Source organism: Vigna umbellata, chromosome 2 (genome assembly GCF_029865625.1).
Source record: "Vigna umbellata cultivar VRB3 chromosome 2, Vumbellata_1.0, whole genome shotgun sequence".
Lineage (NCBI taxonomy): Eukaryota > Viridiplantae > Streptophyta > Magnoliopsida > Fabales > Fabaceae > Vigna > Vigna umbellata.
The window spans coordinates 12,670,941-12,687,132 of NC_142166.1; the positions used below are offsets into that span (position 1 = coordinate 12,670,941).

General features: G+C 29.7%; 1 protein-coding gene across 1 annotated transcript; it reads right to left on the minus strand.

The window, feature by feature from the left end:
• Positions 1-4,183: 4,183 nt before the first annotated feature.
• LOC124825750 (hydroxyproline O-galactosyltransferase GALT6-like) lies at positions 4,184-7,689 on the minus strand. Its single transcript, XM_047298447.2, has 7 exons — positions 6,770-7,689; positions 6,123-6,355; positions 5,741-6,031; positions 5,527-5,655; positions 5,253-5,426; positions 4,842-4,949; positions 4,184-4,730 (listed from the first exon to the last, which is right to left on the minus strand). The coding sequence occupies exons 1-7, from the start codon at positions 7,563-7,565 to the stop codon at positions 4,521-4,523; spliced, it is 1,941 nt and encodes a 646-aa protein (XP_047154403.1). The 5' UTR covers positions 7,566-7,689; the 3' UTR covers positions 4,184-4,520.
• Between the last annotated feature and the right edge of the window lie 8,503 nt (positions 7,690-16,192).

The window sequence follows — 16,192 nt, forward strand, 5'->3', positions numbered from 1 at the left end:
CATTGATTTATTTGAAAGTATACTCAATTATTTTTACTAACTTTACAATTATATTTTAGTATTGTCTTTGAATTCTTTTGGACTCAAGTATTAAACGATCATTTACCAATTATCTCTTCTCAATTTTTACAACAACTCGACAATAAATCATTAAAATTATCTACTTTGATTCTCTTAATTATCATTATTTCCACTTTTGAGAAGTTACATTCTCATTGGATGAGGACTCTTTGATTTCTATATATAGATATGGTAAAGAATGATTTTTCACAACTCTTGAAAAAAAAATACACTCTAAAAATCTATATATAATAGATAAAGTGGGTGAAATTCATAAAGTACTTTAATTTAAGTAAATAATTGATGTATTAATCGTAACTTAATGGTGCAATCACTTTTTCTCACAAAAAATGTAGCTAAATTAGAGAAAGATAATATTGATGATAGTTTAAAGCAATTCAAACCCTGGATTTTAAAACGACACCATAGTTCATTTAAATAGGCCTTTGGACGTTAGAAGTTCAATTATTAGATCGAATATGTAACTATTATTGCATGTTTTTTCACTGTCAGATTGAGTTAAATATATATATATATATATATATATATATATATATATATGTATGTATATATATAATCGACATTAAAACTAAAACTATTTAAATGTATTCTTTACCTGTCAAACATAAACCCAAAAATCCTACCTCAAATAGAACACATACTTTTATTTTATCATATGACAGACAGAAGAATAATGGATGCTGGAGATGACCCCCAAAATTATAGCAGCATTAGTGATACACTCAATCCGATCGAACTCAAAAAAATTTGAAGGTTTAATACCTCTTTTGGTCCCTCAAAAGGGGGTCAATGTTCAATTCGGTCCTACCTTTTCTTAGAAGTTCAATGTGGTTCCAACTTTTGTAAAAAGTGTACAATCAAGTCCTTTTTGGAAACGGCGTTGAGTTTTTAACGGAACAGCTGACAGGGTGGACTGAAGTTAGCTACGTGGCTGTGTGTGGGTAATACGTGGCTGTGAGAGGGTGATACGTGGCTGTGAGAGGGTAAATGTGATAATATTACTAAGGTTAAGAAATCAGAAGTTAGGGTTTGAGGAGTTGCAGAGAAATTGGTGTTTGAGATACGAATGGCTTCTTCTGAAGGGTGTTCGTCGTGTTCGAGAAGTTGGGGCAAAGGATCTTCTCGGTGGTCCCATGGTTGTGGTGTGAGAGGAGGTGGGATAATCCCTACTTGTTACTGTGGTGAGGTGTTTGCAGCGTCTAATAATTCATCTTCTACCTTGTCTTGTTCAACTTCGAAAGTCAATGGTTATGCATCGAGCTTCTTGAACAAAACGCCAGCGAATAATACACAGACGAAAAGTCTGGTGTTTCTACCGCCGTCGTCTTTGCCGTTTTCTACCCCCAAAAGTGCATCTTCGTCTGCATCTGCATCTCCGGCTGATAATAGCGACACCACCAATTAAATAATTGGTGATTTTTCTATGACCAACTACTGTATTTTATTCTTGGATTATTGATGTAATTAATTAAGATATGCTAAGTAAAATTCAGCACAAAACACGTAAATAAATTATGGACATATTTACTCCTTTTTTGTTTTATATTTTTTGGATGAAATATACTTTATGAAACTGAACCAGAAGCTACTGCATTTGATATTGACTTGTATGAATAAGTCAGTAACTGTGGGTTCCCGATTGGATGCATGCTTTTGCTTTTCAATTGGGGAAAATTAAGTTCTATTTGGAATTTATTATTTAAGTTGTTTTGATTCATGTTTTGATGGGGATGCATAAGTTTAGAAGTTATTGTAGTGTAACTTCTTTATCAAACATAAACCCTAACCTGATTTGTGGTTTCCAATTTCAGTTTCAGATTTGCAGTATCAAATTCGCGCTTCAGATTTCAACACACTTCCTCCACGATGATAAATCCCAAATTACCAATTTCTCTATAACTCCTCAAACCCTAACTTCTGATTTCTTAACCTCAGTAATATTATCACATTTACCTTCTCACAGCCATGAATCACCCTCTCACAGCCACGTATTACCCACACACAACCACGTAGCTAATTTCAGTCCACCCTGTCAGCTGCTCCATTAAAAACTCAACGCCGTTTCCAAAAAAGACTTGATTGTACACTTTTTACAAAAGTTGGGACCACATTGAATTTCTAAAAAAAGGTAGGACCGATTTGAACATTGACCCCCTTTCGAGGGACCACAAGAGGTATTAAACCAAATTTGAAGTAAATTTGAGTAACAGTAAAATTGGATTGGATAAATAAATAAAATTGAGTAAAATGAATATGATTAGGTTTGGATATCAACTTGAAATTTTATGAATATTTCACTCGACCCAAATTTATATTTTAATATTTATAAATTTATTAATTTATTTATTAATAACTTATATCAATTTATGAATACAATATTATTATGTTAAAAATTTAATGATAAGTTGTATAAAATTATTATTAAAGTTATACATATATCTTTTTATTTAAATATTTACTATATTTTCGTTATTTATTCAAAACAAAAAATGCCTTTTTTTAAAAAGATAATAATATAAATTTGATTTTTGAAAAATTTAACCGAATTAACTTACAATCCAAATAATCTAATTAATTCGATAAATTAAATGGTTATACATAAATTTTAAAATATTAAATTTGAATTATTATGAAATCGAATTCCATCAATCCGAGCTGACAGTCTTTCATAGATGTTTTTCAAGTTGGAAAAAAAATATATATTTTACTATATAAAAGATAAAAAAGTAACACAAGCACAAATGTCATTACCCGTTTACATTTACTAATTATACATTTACTATTGCTCTAGAAGTTTGATTAACTTGGAGCTTGTGTAATAATATTTTGTCTTGTAATCATTAACTCTGATTTATTAAATCTAATTTTTTCTTGTGATGTGTATAGGAGAAGAATAATACGAATAAGATATTTATGAATAAAATACTTCAATTTTCAAGAAAAGTTTTGCAATATATTATAAAGAATCTAATTGTGAGGAATTGAAGAAAAAGAAATCTGAATTTCACGTTTATAAGAAATTGAATAATAAAAAACTATAAATTTATTAATTTAAAATTTTGGAAAAAAAATAATATTATAATTTTTATATGAATTAATGAAAAGAAATGTGAAATGTGAAAGAAAAAAAAAAGTGAAATACCATGTTTTAAGATCATTCCTCCACCTGTGCAAATAAAAGAAACTGTTTTTAATAAATTAATCAGTTATTCTGGATTAAGAATATTTTGGATTATAAAAATTCAGTGAACAATTAAAAAAAAATTATTGATCTGGTTCACACGACTGAGAATGCGACCAGGCATGGTGTGTAGTGTAACCATCATTCGTGTGCGCAAACAAATTTTAGTAAGATCAATATTCTATCTATTATGAAAAAGTTGTTAATAAATTTTGTCTGTCACTTTCAAAATAAGTAACTTACTTACTGTAATATATATTAATCACAATTCAAACAAACATGCCTATTTTCTCTTTTTGAGAATGGACTTAACCCATCAAAAGGCAAATTGCTAATTCATGGCCCACCCTTCTGTGCGTTGTCAAATATTCTGTTTAACTTTCCACAAAAATAAATTTAATTTATAAAATCGGTAAAAAAAACCGAAATTTTTAAAAAATCTAAAAAATTTACAAACTAACTTCTACAATAATTCATTTTTGTTTATGTTTTTATTTTCTCTAAACTCTTTTACAAGTAATTAGATTTTTTTTTCTGTACTTCACAAAATTCACGATTTTACTTCTTAATTTTTGTAAAAAATTTTATTTTAACTTGTAACTTTGATTTTTTTCATATACAGTGTACTTCTTTTCATTAACTTGAGTTATAACTGTTTATTAATTTATTCAATTTTCATTCCGTCTGCTACCTAGTCAATTCTGTAGACATTCCAATGTCATACATTTTTGTACTGCATCACATCTAAAATAAAAAAAATTACAAATAATTAAAAACTAAAGAATCAAAATTTCGTAAGAATTATTCAATAACTAAAATTGTGAGAAAAAATAGGCAACTTGGGAGGGATTTTACCCAATAAAGCAAACCAGGTTAAAATAGCGGTGGAGTGGAAAGTTGAAAACAAAAATAGACTGAGGACAGGCAAAAAGCACCAGCTTGGTATAATAATTGATCTATATTTTCTATCCCTCAAATGATTTTACAGAACTTGTAACATCATCATCATCATGATCCAATTCCAATCCCAATGCCGAGCCAAAAGAATTGAGGACCCCAAAAAGGGTGTGAGAAAAGAACAAGAAAACCAATAATATTATAAACTGAGAATAAAAAAGGCCATTTTATACAGGGCGATGTTTAACTAACCAAGCTCCAGAGTTATATACAATATTCGAGATGGTATATGGCTTCACTTCAAAACTTGTTTTCTCTGTCCTTCTAACGGAATCAAAGATCAGAACCTATGTCTCTTTTGTCATCTCATGTCACAGCACTGAGGCCTTGTCTCCCTTTGCAGTTTATCCCACAGACACATCATCTGCCTAGGCGATTGGTAATGGGCTGTGTAATAGTCTTCTATGCAACCAAATTGGCAGAAGTTCAAGCTATGAGAATAGTGTACAGGTTTTGAGCGGTTAAATTGCTCTACCCACATTCCCATACTCACATCTTCCATCTTAAACAACTGCATAAAGAGCAAATCACACATTCAGCCAGAGTTTCAAATGAAAGGAATTCACTCATTAAGGTAAGGATGAACACAGAAAAAAGCGCAATGTAAATAATGTTTACTAACCCTTAGTTTATGCATTTCAAATTCAGATACAATATATCGTGCAATATCTGATGACAAAATATAACCCGGGCCATTAGCATAGGGTGGGTAATCCTCTTCTGGCCATTCCTGGAAAAATAAAAGAAACAAAACCATCAATATTTTAACACACCAATATTTTTCCTGCAACTTCCTAGTTAAATCAGTCACAACAGTATGACAAAACACACTTAAGGACCACGATACACAGTTCATAAATTCACACAGCCGACCGAGGGTGCAACTGCAATTTGGAACTAAGAAAACAGGGTAACTTCAGGCCTTCTTTGGATTAAAATAGACATTACTAAAATAATCATTATTTCAAGAGTATTCTCATTCAGAATTTTTAAGGTTTGAACAAAAGCATTTCGATGGATGCTCATTACTTACTTCATATGTCACTGCCCATTTCCCATATCGCAAGGGTTTATGATAGTAATTTATGTTACCGATATAAAAACTGGTATCATCTGGAACCTTCCTTGCTTCACTGATAACAGCATCCACTCGAACAAAAGTATCATCATCCCCTTTCATGATATACTTAGCAGAAACCGTATGAACCTGTGAACAATAGACCACATCTTATATTCCATAAAAAAATCTTAAATATCACTCGAAAATTGGTAGTTCATAGCATGATTATAGTTAATCAATAACTCACCCCATATTCACAAATGGCCACTGTTTTCAAGACAACAAGATCATAGTTATCTAAGTAGGGCACTATAACAATATCACCAAAAAATTCTGCTTCCTTCTTCAACTCTACATTAATTTCATGTCTTGCATGCTGCCAAGATTTCAATAAAATAGTAAGAAAGAAACGCCAGCTGAACATCAGAAACGAAATAACAACTTCAAAAACAAAAACCAACCAGTGCAACAAAGAATCGAGCAACCACTGCTCCAGATTTGACAAGCCTATGCTGCATCCATGACTTCCTCACAGCCATCCGCTCAGAAAAATGGTTTCCAGCTGAGAGGACACCAACAAACAATTCTACGCCAGAGTCAGGAAGTGGCTGGGCACGCCACCTGGTGGAAAATTCAAGATGCCGCTGTGGGGAAAAACTGGGATGCGATGAAGGCAAAGACGCTGCAAATACAGAGTGAACATCAATGTCTCCAGCCAACGAAAGCCCAGTGGCATCCTCAAGAGTAAAACCCTGCCAAAATCAAAATGCAAAATCAAGTGATTAAGCAAATCAATCTTCAAGTCCAGGTAGTTAACATCAAGGCGATAGATATATCACTTACAGCACGATAAGGAAAAGATGCTACATGTCTCCCATCAACGGTAACATGATACCCCTCCAACCCAGCACTAATAGTAAGAACAAAAAGCTTCCCCTCAGAAAATGGGAATGGCCAGTCAACGTTTACTTTCTTGGTGCGCCCTATAAGTCTTTTCAACCACCACGTCGACTTAGACTCCTCTAAGTGCTGTTCATCATCTCTAATCCACTTCTCGCACTTCACCATCCTATCAACTGCACCCAATGTAAGCAATAACTCAATTCAATTCAATCAACCACCACAACCAGACACAAGCAGCCTCACCACACAAGTCACAAATTTCTTCAAGAAAATTACACTTTTAATTGGGCAGAAAATCAGACATCTAATGAATCATCTTTGGATGACATTTGTGGTTGAATAGCGTTAAAAAATTTCATTACGTTCTAAACAGTTTCTCCAATCCAAAGAACGAAAAAAAAGTAAATATTCAGAAACAAAACCAAAGCAAAGATCAAAGAGAACCATATAACTGAGAACACATTAAAATGACTAGTAAACTTCCACATCGTAAAACAGTTCCTAATCAACCAATTCCAAATTAATCACGTGAAATCAAACTTCCAAACAGGCAAAAAAAGTAATGTGATTTCAGTTTCGAAACTCACCGGTATCATCATCGGCCTTGGATTTCCAACCGTCGCACCTGAGAGCGGAACCCCATTGCATGCGATAGCATGTGTTGAGTTCAATCACAGGCTTCCCACTCCAATCCCCCATCAACCTCGGATTGAAGTGAAAAACCCTAGGAGGCTCTTCACCGTCCACCGTCTTCAGCCCCTGCAACTCCACCACGAACTGTGACACCATCACCGGTTCATTCTCCTTCACAACCGCTATATTCGACTCGAAATCCGGCCGCGCCGCCAACGGCTTCCCAACGATCGTCACGTGTGACCCCAATGTGAGCCCACACGGCAGCGGCACGACGCCCAATGCATCCTTACCTGACAGAGAAACCGAACCGGGACACGAACTGGACCGGTTCTCGGGCTTCGACACAACGGTCCGCAAATTTCCAGATTCAAGGTCCGCCCAGAGTCTCCGTCCCATCTGGCGTGCATGCTTTACGAGCTTGTAGAGCTCCAACGACCCGTCGTTGCCGTTGGATTCGAACACGGCGTCGTTCAAGACCAGCCCCGAAATAACGCTGCGGCGAGCGAGTTGACTCGGCGAGTCAGCGTTGGAAACCGTTTTCAAAGGACGCGCCGGGGAATCCTTCAGTAGCGAGTCCTCCTCGCTGAGGAGCTTGTGGGTGCGCGTGGCGACGGTGGTGAAGTCGGTTTTGAAAACGAGAGGGATTTCGAGTGTGACGAGTACGAGGTAGAAGAAAAACGCACCGATTAGAAACTGAATCGATCGCTTTCGTGTTAACATAAACAACGTTTGAAGGTTTCGCTTCATGTTGCTCTGTTTACTTTTCTTTTTTGCGAAGATTCTTCAAACGCTGTTTCTCTCTCCCCTCAGTTATGGAGAAGAGAACAGAGACGTGAGAGAAGGAGGAGGTGACCGACTTTATGGAATAATAGAAAAATGCAAAAAATTAAATAAGAAACGGCAACGGTTTGAAGTTTTGAAAGGAAAATTAGGAAAATAATAATAGTGGAATTGAAATTTCGTTGAAGTGGCCGAGGCTGGCCCACTCACCATTAAACTTTCTTGCCAACGGATCCTTTTGCTTTTGTGTCACATGAGACGAATTTTTCTGTATCAAATTGTTGTTCTTTATATGATTATTTAAGGAACAAATGATAAAATATTTGGTGTGTAAATTAATTGTTTAATCTAAGTTAATATTAATGTTTTAAAGAAATTATTTCTGGTTCTGTTTCAAAAATTTAAATGAACCTTAAAACTGAAAATTAGATTAAAAAACTCTAAACACGGAGTATTCTGTAATTTTAAACTTACTTCAACATTAATTAATAACTATTAAGATATGAGAATAATTACATGGACTACTTTCAGTTATATTTCTAAAATACTATTCAGTTACAATAATATCGTTACACTTGGTTTAGTAACTCAAGAATAAGTTGAATGAATTAATTTCAATTTTATCATTTTATTTTATTTTAATTAATAACTTAAATTAATGAAATATGTATGTATATTATTTCTCTCTTTACATATATTCCTAATTATTGTAATTATTTCTTCTTTATATTAATATATTAAAAATAAAGATAGAAGATATAAAAAAAAGTAAAATAACTTTTACATTTCATGAAATTATACATCTATTCTTCTTTTTTGACTTTTCTTAAGATAATTATTATGTTTAAAATATTACAATATTAAAATATAATTAAGTGTAAATATTAATATGGAATATATACTCAAAATAAGGAAATTTGTATTATACATTATTTAAGTAAGTTATAATTTAATATTATCTTTTAAGAATTAACTACTTTTTAGAAATATATTTTTCTGTTTAATTTTTATGGAATATTGGGATAATTCATTATTATTTTATTTAGATCTTCCGTTAGTATAAACATAAACTAAAAAGTAATTTATTTTGACAGAGATTCAAAATAATTTACAAAAGGAAATATGTATATTAATTAAAATTTTTACTATTATTATTATATTGTCATATGATTATTATTCCAATAACGTGATGAAAAATAAGAAATAAGTATTTCCAATATCTTTTACATAATAATAAAGATAAATAGTTATAAATTTGGTTTTAATATAATTAAAGAATCACATATCTAATATTTTGATTTCATTTAATTTTTATTAACAATTATGGTAATTGAACTTTTATTTATCATTATTATTATACAAGTTTATTAAAAAAAATTAATAATAATAATAAATTTATAATATAACATCTAAATTATATAGTATTAAAACGATAAAGTAGACCTATTAATCCCAAAAATATAAAGTTAATTTATAATTATTTAACATAATTATAAAAACAAAATTTAACAAAATTTACATGCGAAGTACTGAAATCAAAATTATACACAAAAATTGTATCTAGACCATCAAAGCTAAAACATAAATAATAAGGATAAAAGCACTAAAATTTCTAAGTCTCTAGGTCAACTTCACCTAACGCTTGTTCTAGTATCACATGATCACCTTCTTCTCACACTCACTAGATGATCATCGTTAAGACAGACAACACATAAGAACGTCCCAACAAGACAAAAACAAACAGGGTAAGCTAGTTATACAAAACAAATTATAATATGCATTAACATTTAATACGTGAGTCATATTTCACATACAATAATCCAAACATCTTAATTATGCCAAAACCTAGACTGGACTAGATTTAGTATGAATGTCGAGCTATGGCAGGTTGTGCACTTGTGGTGGTCTCTACTACTCTGCAAAGTCATTGTCAATGGGTTTCACCCTACCACACTTACAAGGTTAGTTTGTACCATATCTTAGGTCATACTAGAAGCACTAGACTAAGACCTCATGCTACTCTCACCACATGAATCTATCATCTATACTTGAGAATAATCATTAGAGTGTCAAGATAACCCCAAGACTAAGCTTCATGCATTCATACCAACAATACTTTGATACAACCATTAAGAATTCTCCCTAGAACTCTTACACACCTAATTCCATTCGAACATATGTTCCAAACCTTACCACAAATCATATAACAAACCATGATAGCTTTTTTAAAATCATACACATAAAAGAAAGAATTCATAAACACCCAAGAACTCAAACCACTCGCCCAACAAATAGCCTATGCTCACCCAACGAGAGGCAAAACAGCAAGCCTCCCAAGCTAAGCGAGTTGGCTCGCTTAACCTCTACAACTCTCTGTCAAACACCTCAAATACCTGTCCAACGAGTTCCAAAATAGCAAACTCCCCAAGTTGAGCGAGATGGCTTGCTTAGCCTCTGAACTCACTGTCAGAACTCTCCTCAACTCGCCTAACGAGCCCATTTTGCTCGGTCGACCTCACTACACAATTTTGCAGCGCCAAAACTGCATAACTAACAGTCCTAAACCGCCGATGACCTATTCTAATAATTTTGACCAACTTCTAACACTCCTAGATTGGATTATAAACTATTATAGACCTAAACAAAAGTATTTTACCTAACTTAAACTAGTTATCAAATTATTTTACCATAAGAGTTCACTTAAAAACATCTAAAATCTTTCGTTTGAGACTAAAATTGAATTCTACAAGTTCTAGCCCATTTTAAAGTAACTTAAGGACTCTAACAAGTCAAAAATGACTTACCAACACACCTCAAACCTTCCATTTGAACACATAACCTTGATTCAAAATTTCATTAGTCCAAACCCCAAAATGTACTTTAAAACCAACCAAAACACCATTAAAATACTACTAACTCTATCTAGACCAGATTTCAATTAATTAACAACTCTAACAAGTTTTAATTTCCTTATAAACAGATTCTAAGACTGAATTCGTTATTTTTAACCTTTAGCTCAAAAACTCACATACCAAAACTCCATATTTTGACCAAAAACACCTACTACTCCACCTAGTTTCATTCTCCTCCATTTTTAACCACATACAACACAACCAAAACAACTAAACACCATCATTCATCATACACTTTGAACTTAATATGAAATCATTATGCATCAGCAATCATCATGTAATCAAATTCACTTACTCAACAACAATAACACTTCAATCATAAACATTCAATATTTACCAACTACACATCCTAATGTTATCAATTCATACTTTATAATTTAACATGAAATAGGAACTAGCTTCTTTTACCTCAAAGGGAACTACTACAACTCTAAGAACTTCTAACATTTGCTTCAACCGCAAGGAATCCTAGAAATGCCTACAAATCACCGAATCGTGATCAGAATAAGTCATTAAAACCTCAAATTGACAAAGAACCAGGAATAGAAGACCAATGACACATGCAAAGGGGTTCTTATGCATGATCATGGACATAAAGCTAAAAGGAAAAAGGGGTAGAAACTTACTTACTCTTAACCAGAAATTAATCGGATAGGAATGGAGATTACTCTGTTGTGATCTCCTCAACATGTTCTAATAGTCAAACATATGATTGAGGAGTTAGATTTCTTAAAGAGAATGTGGAGAAACTCAAGGAACGAGTTTTAGAGGGATGGTTTGTGTTTTAAGTAATGATACGAGTTTAATAAATTCTATTTATATTATTGAATTACTTTAAAACTAACATACTCGATCTCGTTATTTTAAAACACATATCAACTCTAATACTCTAATACTCAAAGTTAATTATAGAATGAAGCATGTTTCTAGTTTTTAATTTTGATGAGAAACTAAAATTTATAATTGTCTAAAATTTTGATACATTTTGGTCCTCAAACTTTAAAAATGAATGGATATAAAAACTTTATTTTTTTTTACATGTTAAAATCGTTGCCAATAAAGACCTAGAAAATGAATTTTAGAAGTGACAATGACTTAAAAATATTGAGACACAACTATTTTAATATAAAAGGATTTTAATATAAATAATTTTGTTATGGATGAGACTTATATTTTTAAAACATACCATGATTCTAGGAACTACTTTTTTAGAGTTCTTCATAGTATTGATTCTTCCAGCGAGTTTTTCAATTTGGACATATCAACTTCTTCATTTGTATAAGTTGAGTTTCAACCCCTTTTCTTGGTCTTTTCCTATTATCTGTTGAATGTGGACCTTCTTTCACTTATATGCGTCTTTATAGTCATCTATGTGAGTATTTTCTTATTAGTGGTTCTAATAGTTGTCCTTATCGCGTTTGTGTTGTTTCTAGATTCTATGAGCTGGAAGGGATTTGGGATTCTTTAAAGCAAGTTCATTTGTCTCTCAAGTAAGGGAAGTTAATTGCATTGTTTTTAAGTTATAGATACTTTAAAATTTTTGAATATATGATTGTATGGTTAATTGACTAATGATTGATGTGTTGGTATGTATGATATGTTGAAATTGTGGTTTGAATTATTGATCCTTGAATCTTAATAGTTTGGACTTGGTTTTGTGAGTTTAAGAGATTTATGATCTGGACAATTGATCAAGTGGTGCAAGTTTTCATGTTTAAAACTGTTTTGGAACTAATTCACTAAGAAAGGAATGTCATTTTGATCAATTGAATAGGTATAAGTTCCCTTAAAAACACAAAAAATACAAGTGTTGATAGTTGGTATAACGTTGAGTGACTCTAGGATGTCATTAAGTCTCCAATTTTGTGAAGGGTTGAACATTGAGTGGTGTTAAGGTATCATTGTGCGTCATTCTTGTATTATATGTCTGAAGCTTTTTCACTCCAAGACACTAGGCGTTAGAAAGTGTAGCTAAGCATACCTTTTTGCGAAAAGAGTGGTGTTGAGCGCCATGAGTGACATTAGGCACCACCTTTTGTGAAAGGTATGACGTTGGACTCCACCTTTGAGCGTCATTGTGTATGTTTGGATCTATTTTCTTGTTTGACTATTTGAGATAGATTTATAATGGAATTTATGTATGTTTATGAGTATTATGATGACTTATTGAGATGATGTTATTTTTGTGGATATGCATGGTGATGATGTTGAAAAAATTTCAAGGAGAAATTCTTTGTAATGATGATATTAATGTATGCATTGACATATGAGAGTCAGAACGGATGTATCCGGAACTCTAATAATTATTCACACATAAATATAATAAAATGAGTTATGTGGTGAGAGTCGCAAAAGGTTTTAGTCTACGAAAAATGTTTGATCCTAGGTGCGAAAGGGGACTACCCTTGTAAGTGGTAGGGTGATAATCCCTTGTTTATGACTTTCCAAAGCATATACTACTACAAGTGCACGCTTATGAGTATAAATAACAACGGGTTGGGTCAGACATAAATAGTGCTTACCTGTTACTTGACCCGCAACAAAAAAATCCACATGTTACCCGTCCTCTACCTACGTGGATACTCGTATAAAAAAATACTCATGAGTATTTTAAAACATGCATATACATGTGGATACCCCACAAATATTTAAAAATATATTTTATAAACTTTAAGAATAAAATTTAAATAAAATTACAAAAAAATATAATATAAATTAAAATTTCATTTAATTTGAATGAAATTTAAACTAATAAAATATAAATTAATTTTAATTTTAATTAAATTTAACTTAATAAAATCTTCACTCGTCCGGTTTATAAACGAGTATTAAAATATTCGCTATCCGCGAATACCAACTATCCATCGTGAATTTTATCTTCAACTACCTGCGAGCACAAGTATTTTTGTCATTCCTACCTACGAGAAAACTTTATATCAAAAACATGTATCTGAATAATTGAGTTTAATGTCAAGTGTTTGTATGAATATATATAATTTATTATATTTTTATGCATGCTTAGTTTATAATCGATATAATTTATTATATTACACTTTCTTTTATGTTATTTTGTGTATGTGTTTTTTAACTTTACAATAATTATCTTATTGGTGTGATTGGATGAAGGGTAAATGTTAATGCGCCTATGGTGGAAGATGATGATGACCAAACTTTTTTATTTTTTCGTTTTGTGATAATTAGCATGTATAGGAGTTTTATAAATTCTAAGTTATCTTTAGATGTTTTATATATATTTTTATAATTATTTACTTTTTGGATATCGCTGTATTAATTCTATTAATATGTTTTATTTTAAATATCTTGCAGTGTTTTATTTTTATTAGTTGCAAACTGCTAAAATAATTTAATATACTTGAATTAATAACACTACATTAATTTTTTTTAAGTTTATAATCAAAATATATAAAACTTTTAACAACAAATGTTAGTTTCATGTCAAAATTAATAAAGTAAAAAAACCTTACACATATTAAATTTTGTTTTAATGAACAAATATAATAATTGTTAAAAGTCAAACACATATTAAATTACTTTAATAACAATGTTTAAATAAAAAATTAATAAAAATAAAAATTTTGTTTTAAGATTTTAATTTTTTTTCTTATTATATTAAAAACAAAATAAATATTTGTCATATTAAACCTCTTATTTACTTTACTAGTAATAAAGATGAGAGAGAAGAAAATAAAGAATACAATAAATGTAGTACACATATTTCTAGAGATAGAATATTATTTCTATATATTAATGTGCACTTATGACTCTTTAATTTGAGTTCATAACAGAAAGAGAAATTCATTTCAGTTATTTAAATGGACTCCCACTCTTTATTATAACATCTATATTCTTATATAAAATTACACATCATTTCATAACTTCCTTTGATATAATTTTTTTTTTAATTTGATAACTTTACTCTTTAATAAATGTCAATTTAATTTTTATTAAGAAATAAGTAATTGAATACTTTTTTATTTTAAAATAAATAAATGATTTCTATTTTTGAAAATAACGATCACATAATTTGTTAATATTATTTTTAGAAAATTATCATTTCATCATTATTATAGTTGATTCCTTTAGTTCATCTTTTAATTTGACAGTTTTAACCTAAATAAATAAATAATTATTTATTAGTTAAATACAAATATCACATAATTTTTTAACAATATTCGTGTACAACTATATATATATATATATATATATATATATATATATATATATATATGAAGATATATATTCTTATATATTGTTATAATTATAAACTTAAATATAAATAATTATCAAAACTTTATTGTAAATATTTTTATTCATTTTTAGGTAGTTTTATAATGAAAAATGGTTAATTTTAAAAATGGTCAAACTAAAACATATCGGTTAAATCTAAACAAAACTGTTAGTGTAAAATTCATAAAATATTTATTTTAATTTAATTTTTTTTATTTAAATAGTAAAATTGAAAAACAAATGTAAACATAAAAATGTAAAATCTCTTTTTATATATACTAATGAAATGTAAGTTCACTTTTTTATATTTATGAAAAATCATAAAATTATTATTGTATTATTATTGTTATTATTAATTATGAAATTAAATTAATTATGAAACTAAATGTAAATGATTTTTGTAATTTTATTATAAATACCTTTTATTTTCTTTAGTAATAGTTTTATAATTAAAATATGGTTAAGTTTAGAAAAACCATCAACTAAAAAAAAGCTAAATTTGAAAAACGGTAAAATTGATGATATACTTATCTTAATTTAAAAAAACTATATTATTTAAAAAGGTAAATTTAGAAAACGTGGACAAAAAAAGAATTTATTTTTTATTTTAATTTAAAAAACAAATGTGGATAAAAAAAGAATATATAGGTATAGATTAACAAACTTTTATTTAAAAGATAAATTTGAAATACAAAGGAGGACACTAAAAAGAAGAATTTCTTTTTTATTTTAATTTAAAAATTAATTTAAATGATAAATTTAGAAAATAAATATGGACAAAAAAGGAATATTTTTATATCTGTATTTATTTTTTATGATAAAAAAGTAATAGAAATATAATTACGAAAATAAATATAAATAATTTTTGAAATTTAACTGTACATAATTTTTATTTATTTAATTTAATAAATAATTAAATATAAGAAAACGGTTAAATTTTAAAACATAACTACGTTAAGGATAATTTTTAAAACGTGGACAAAGAAAAATTATATATATAAGGATATTTAATGTCAATTTTTTAGTTTTGAGAATGAAAATTATTAAAATATCCTTAATTTTAAGATTTAGAGTCCATCATATATAAAGATATTTTTGTCTACTAAAACGCGGTACACATTGCTAAAATGTACCAACTTAAAATTAAGCGTGCGCGTTAGCAAACCCATATATATATATATATATATATATATATATAAATATATAACATGTACGGTAAAATCTCAGGAAATTATATTTTAGAAGCGGTGATAGTATAAAAATAGTGAGACTCGATTATTTTAATATTAAACAGTTTTATTATAAATAGTTTTGTTATAAATAAATTTTATTATTTTAAAACGTATCATCTCTCTAGAAATTACTTTTCTAGAGTTCTCTACCTTCTCTTTAAGAGTTTTTGATCTCAAATCATCTGTTTGACGATGAGGAGGT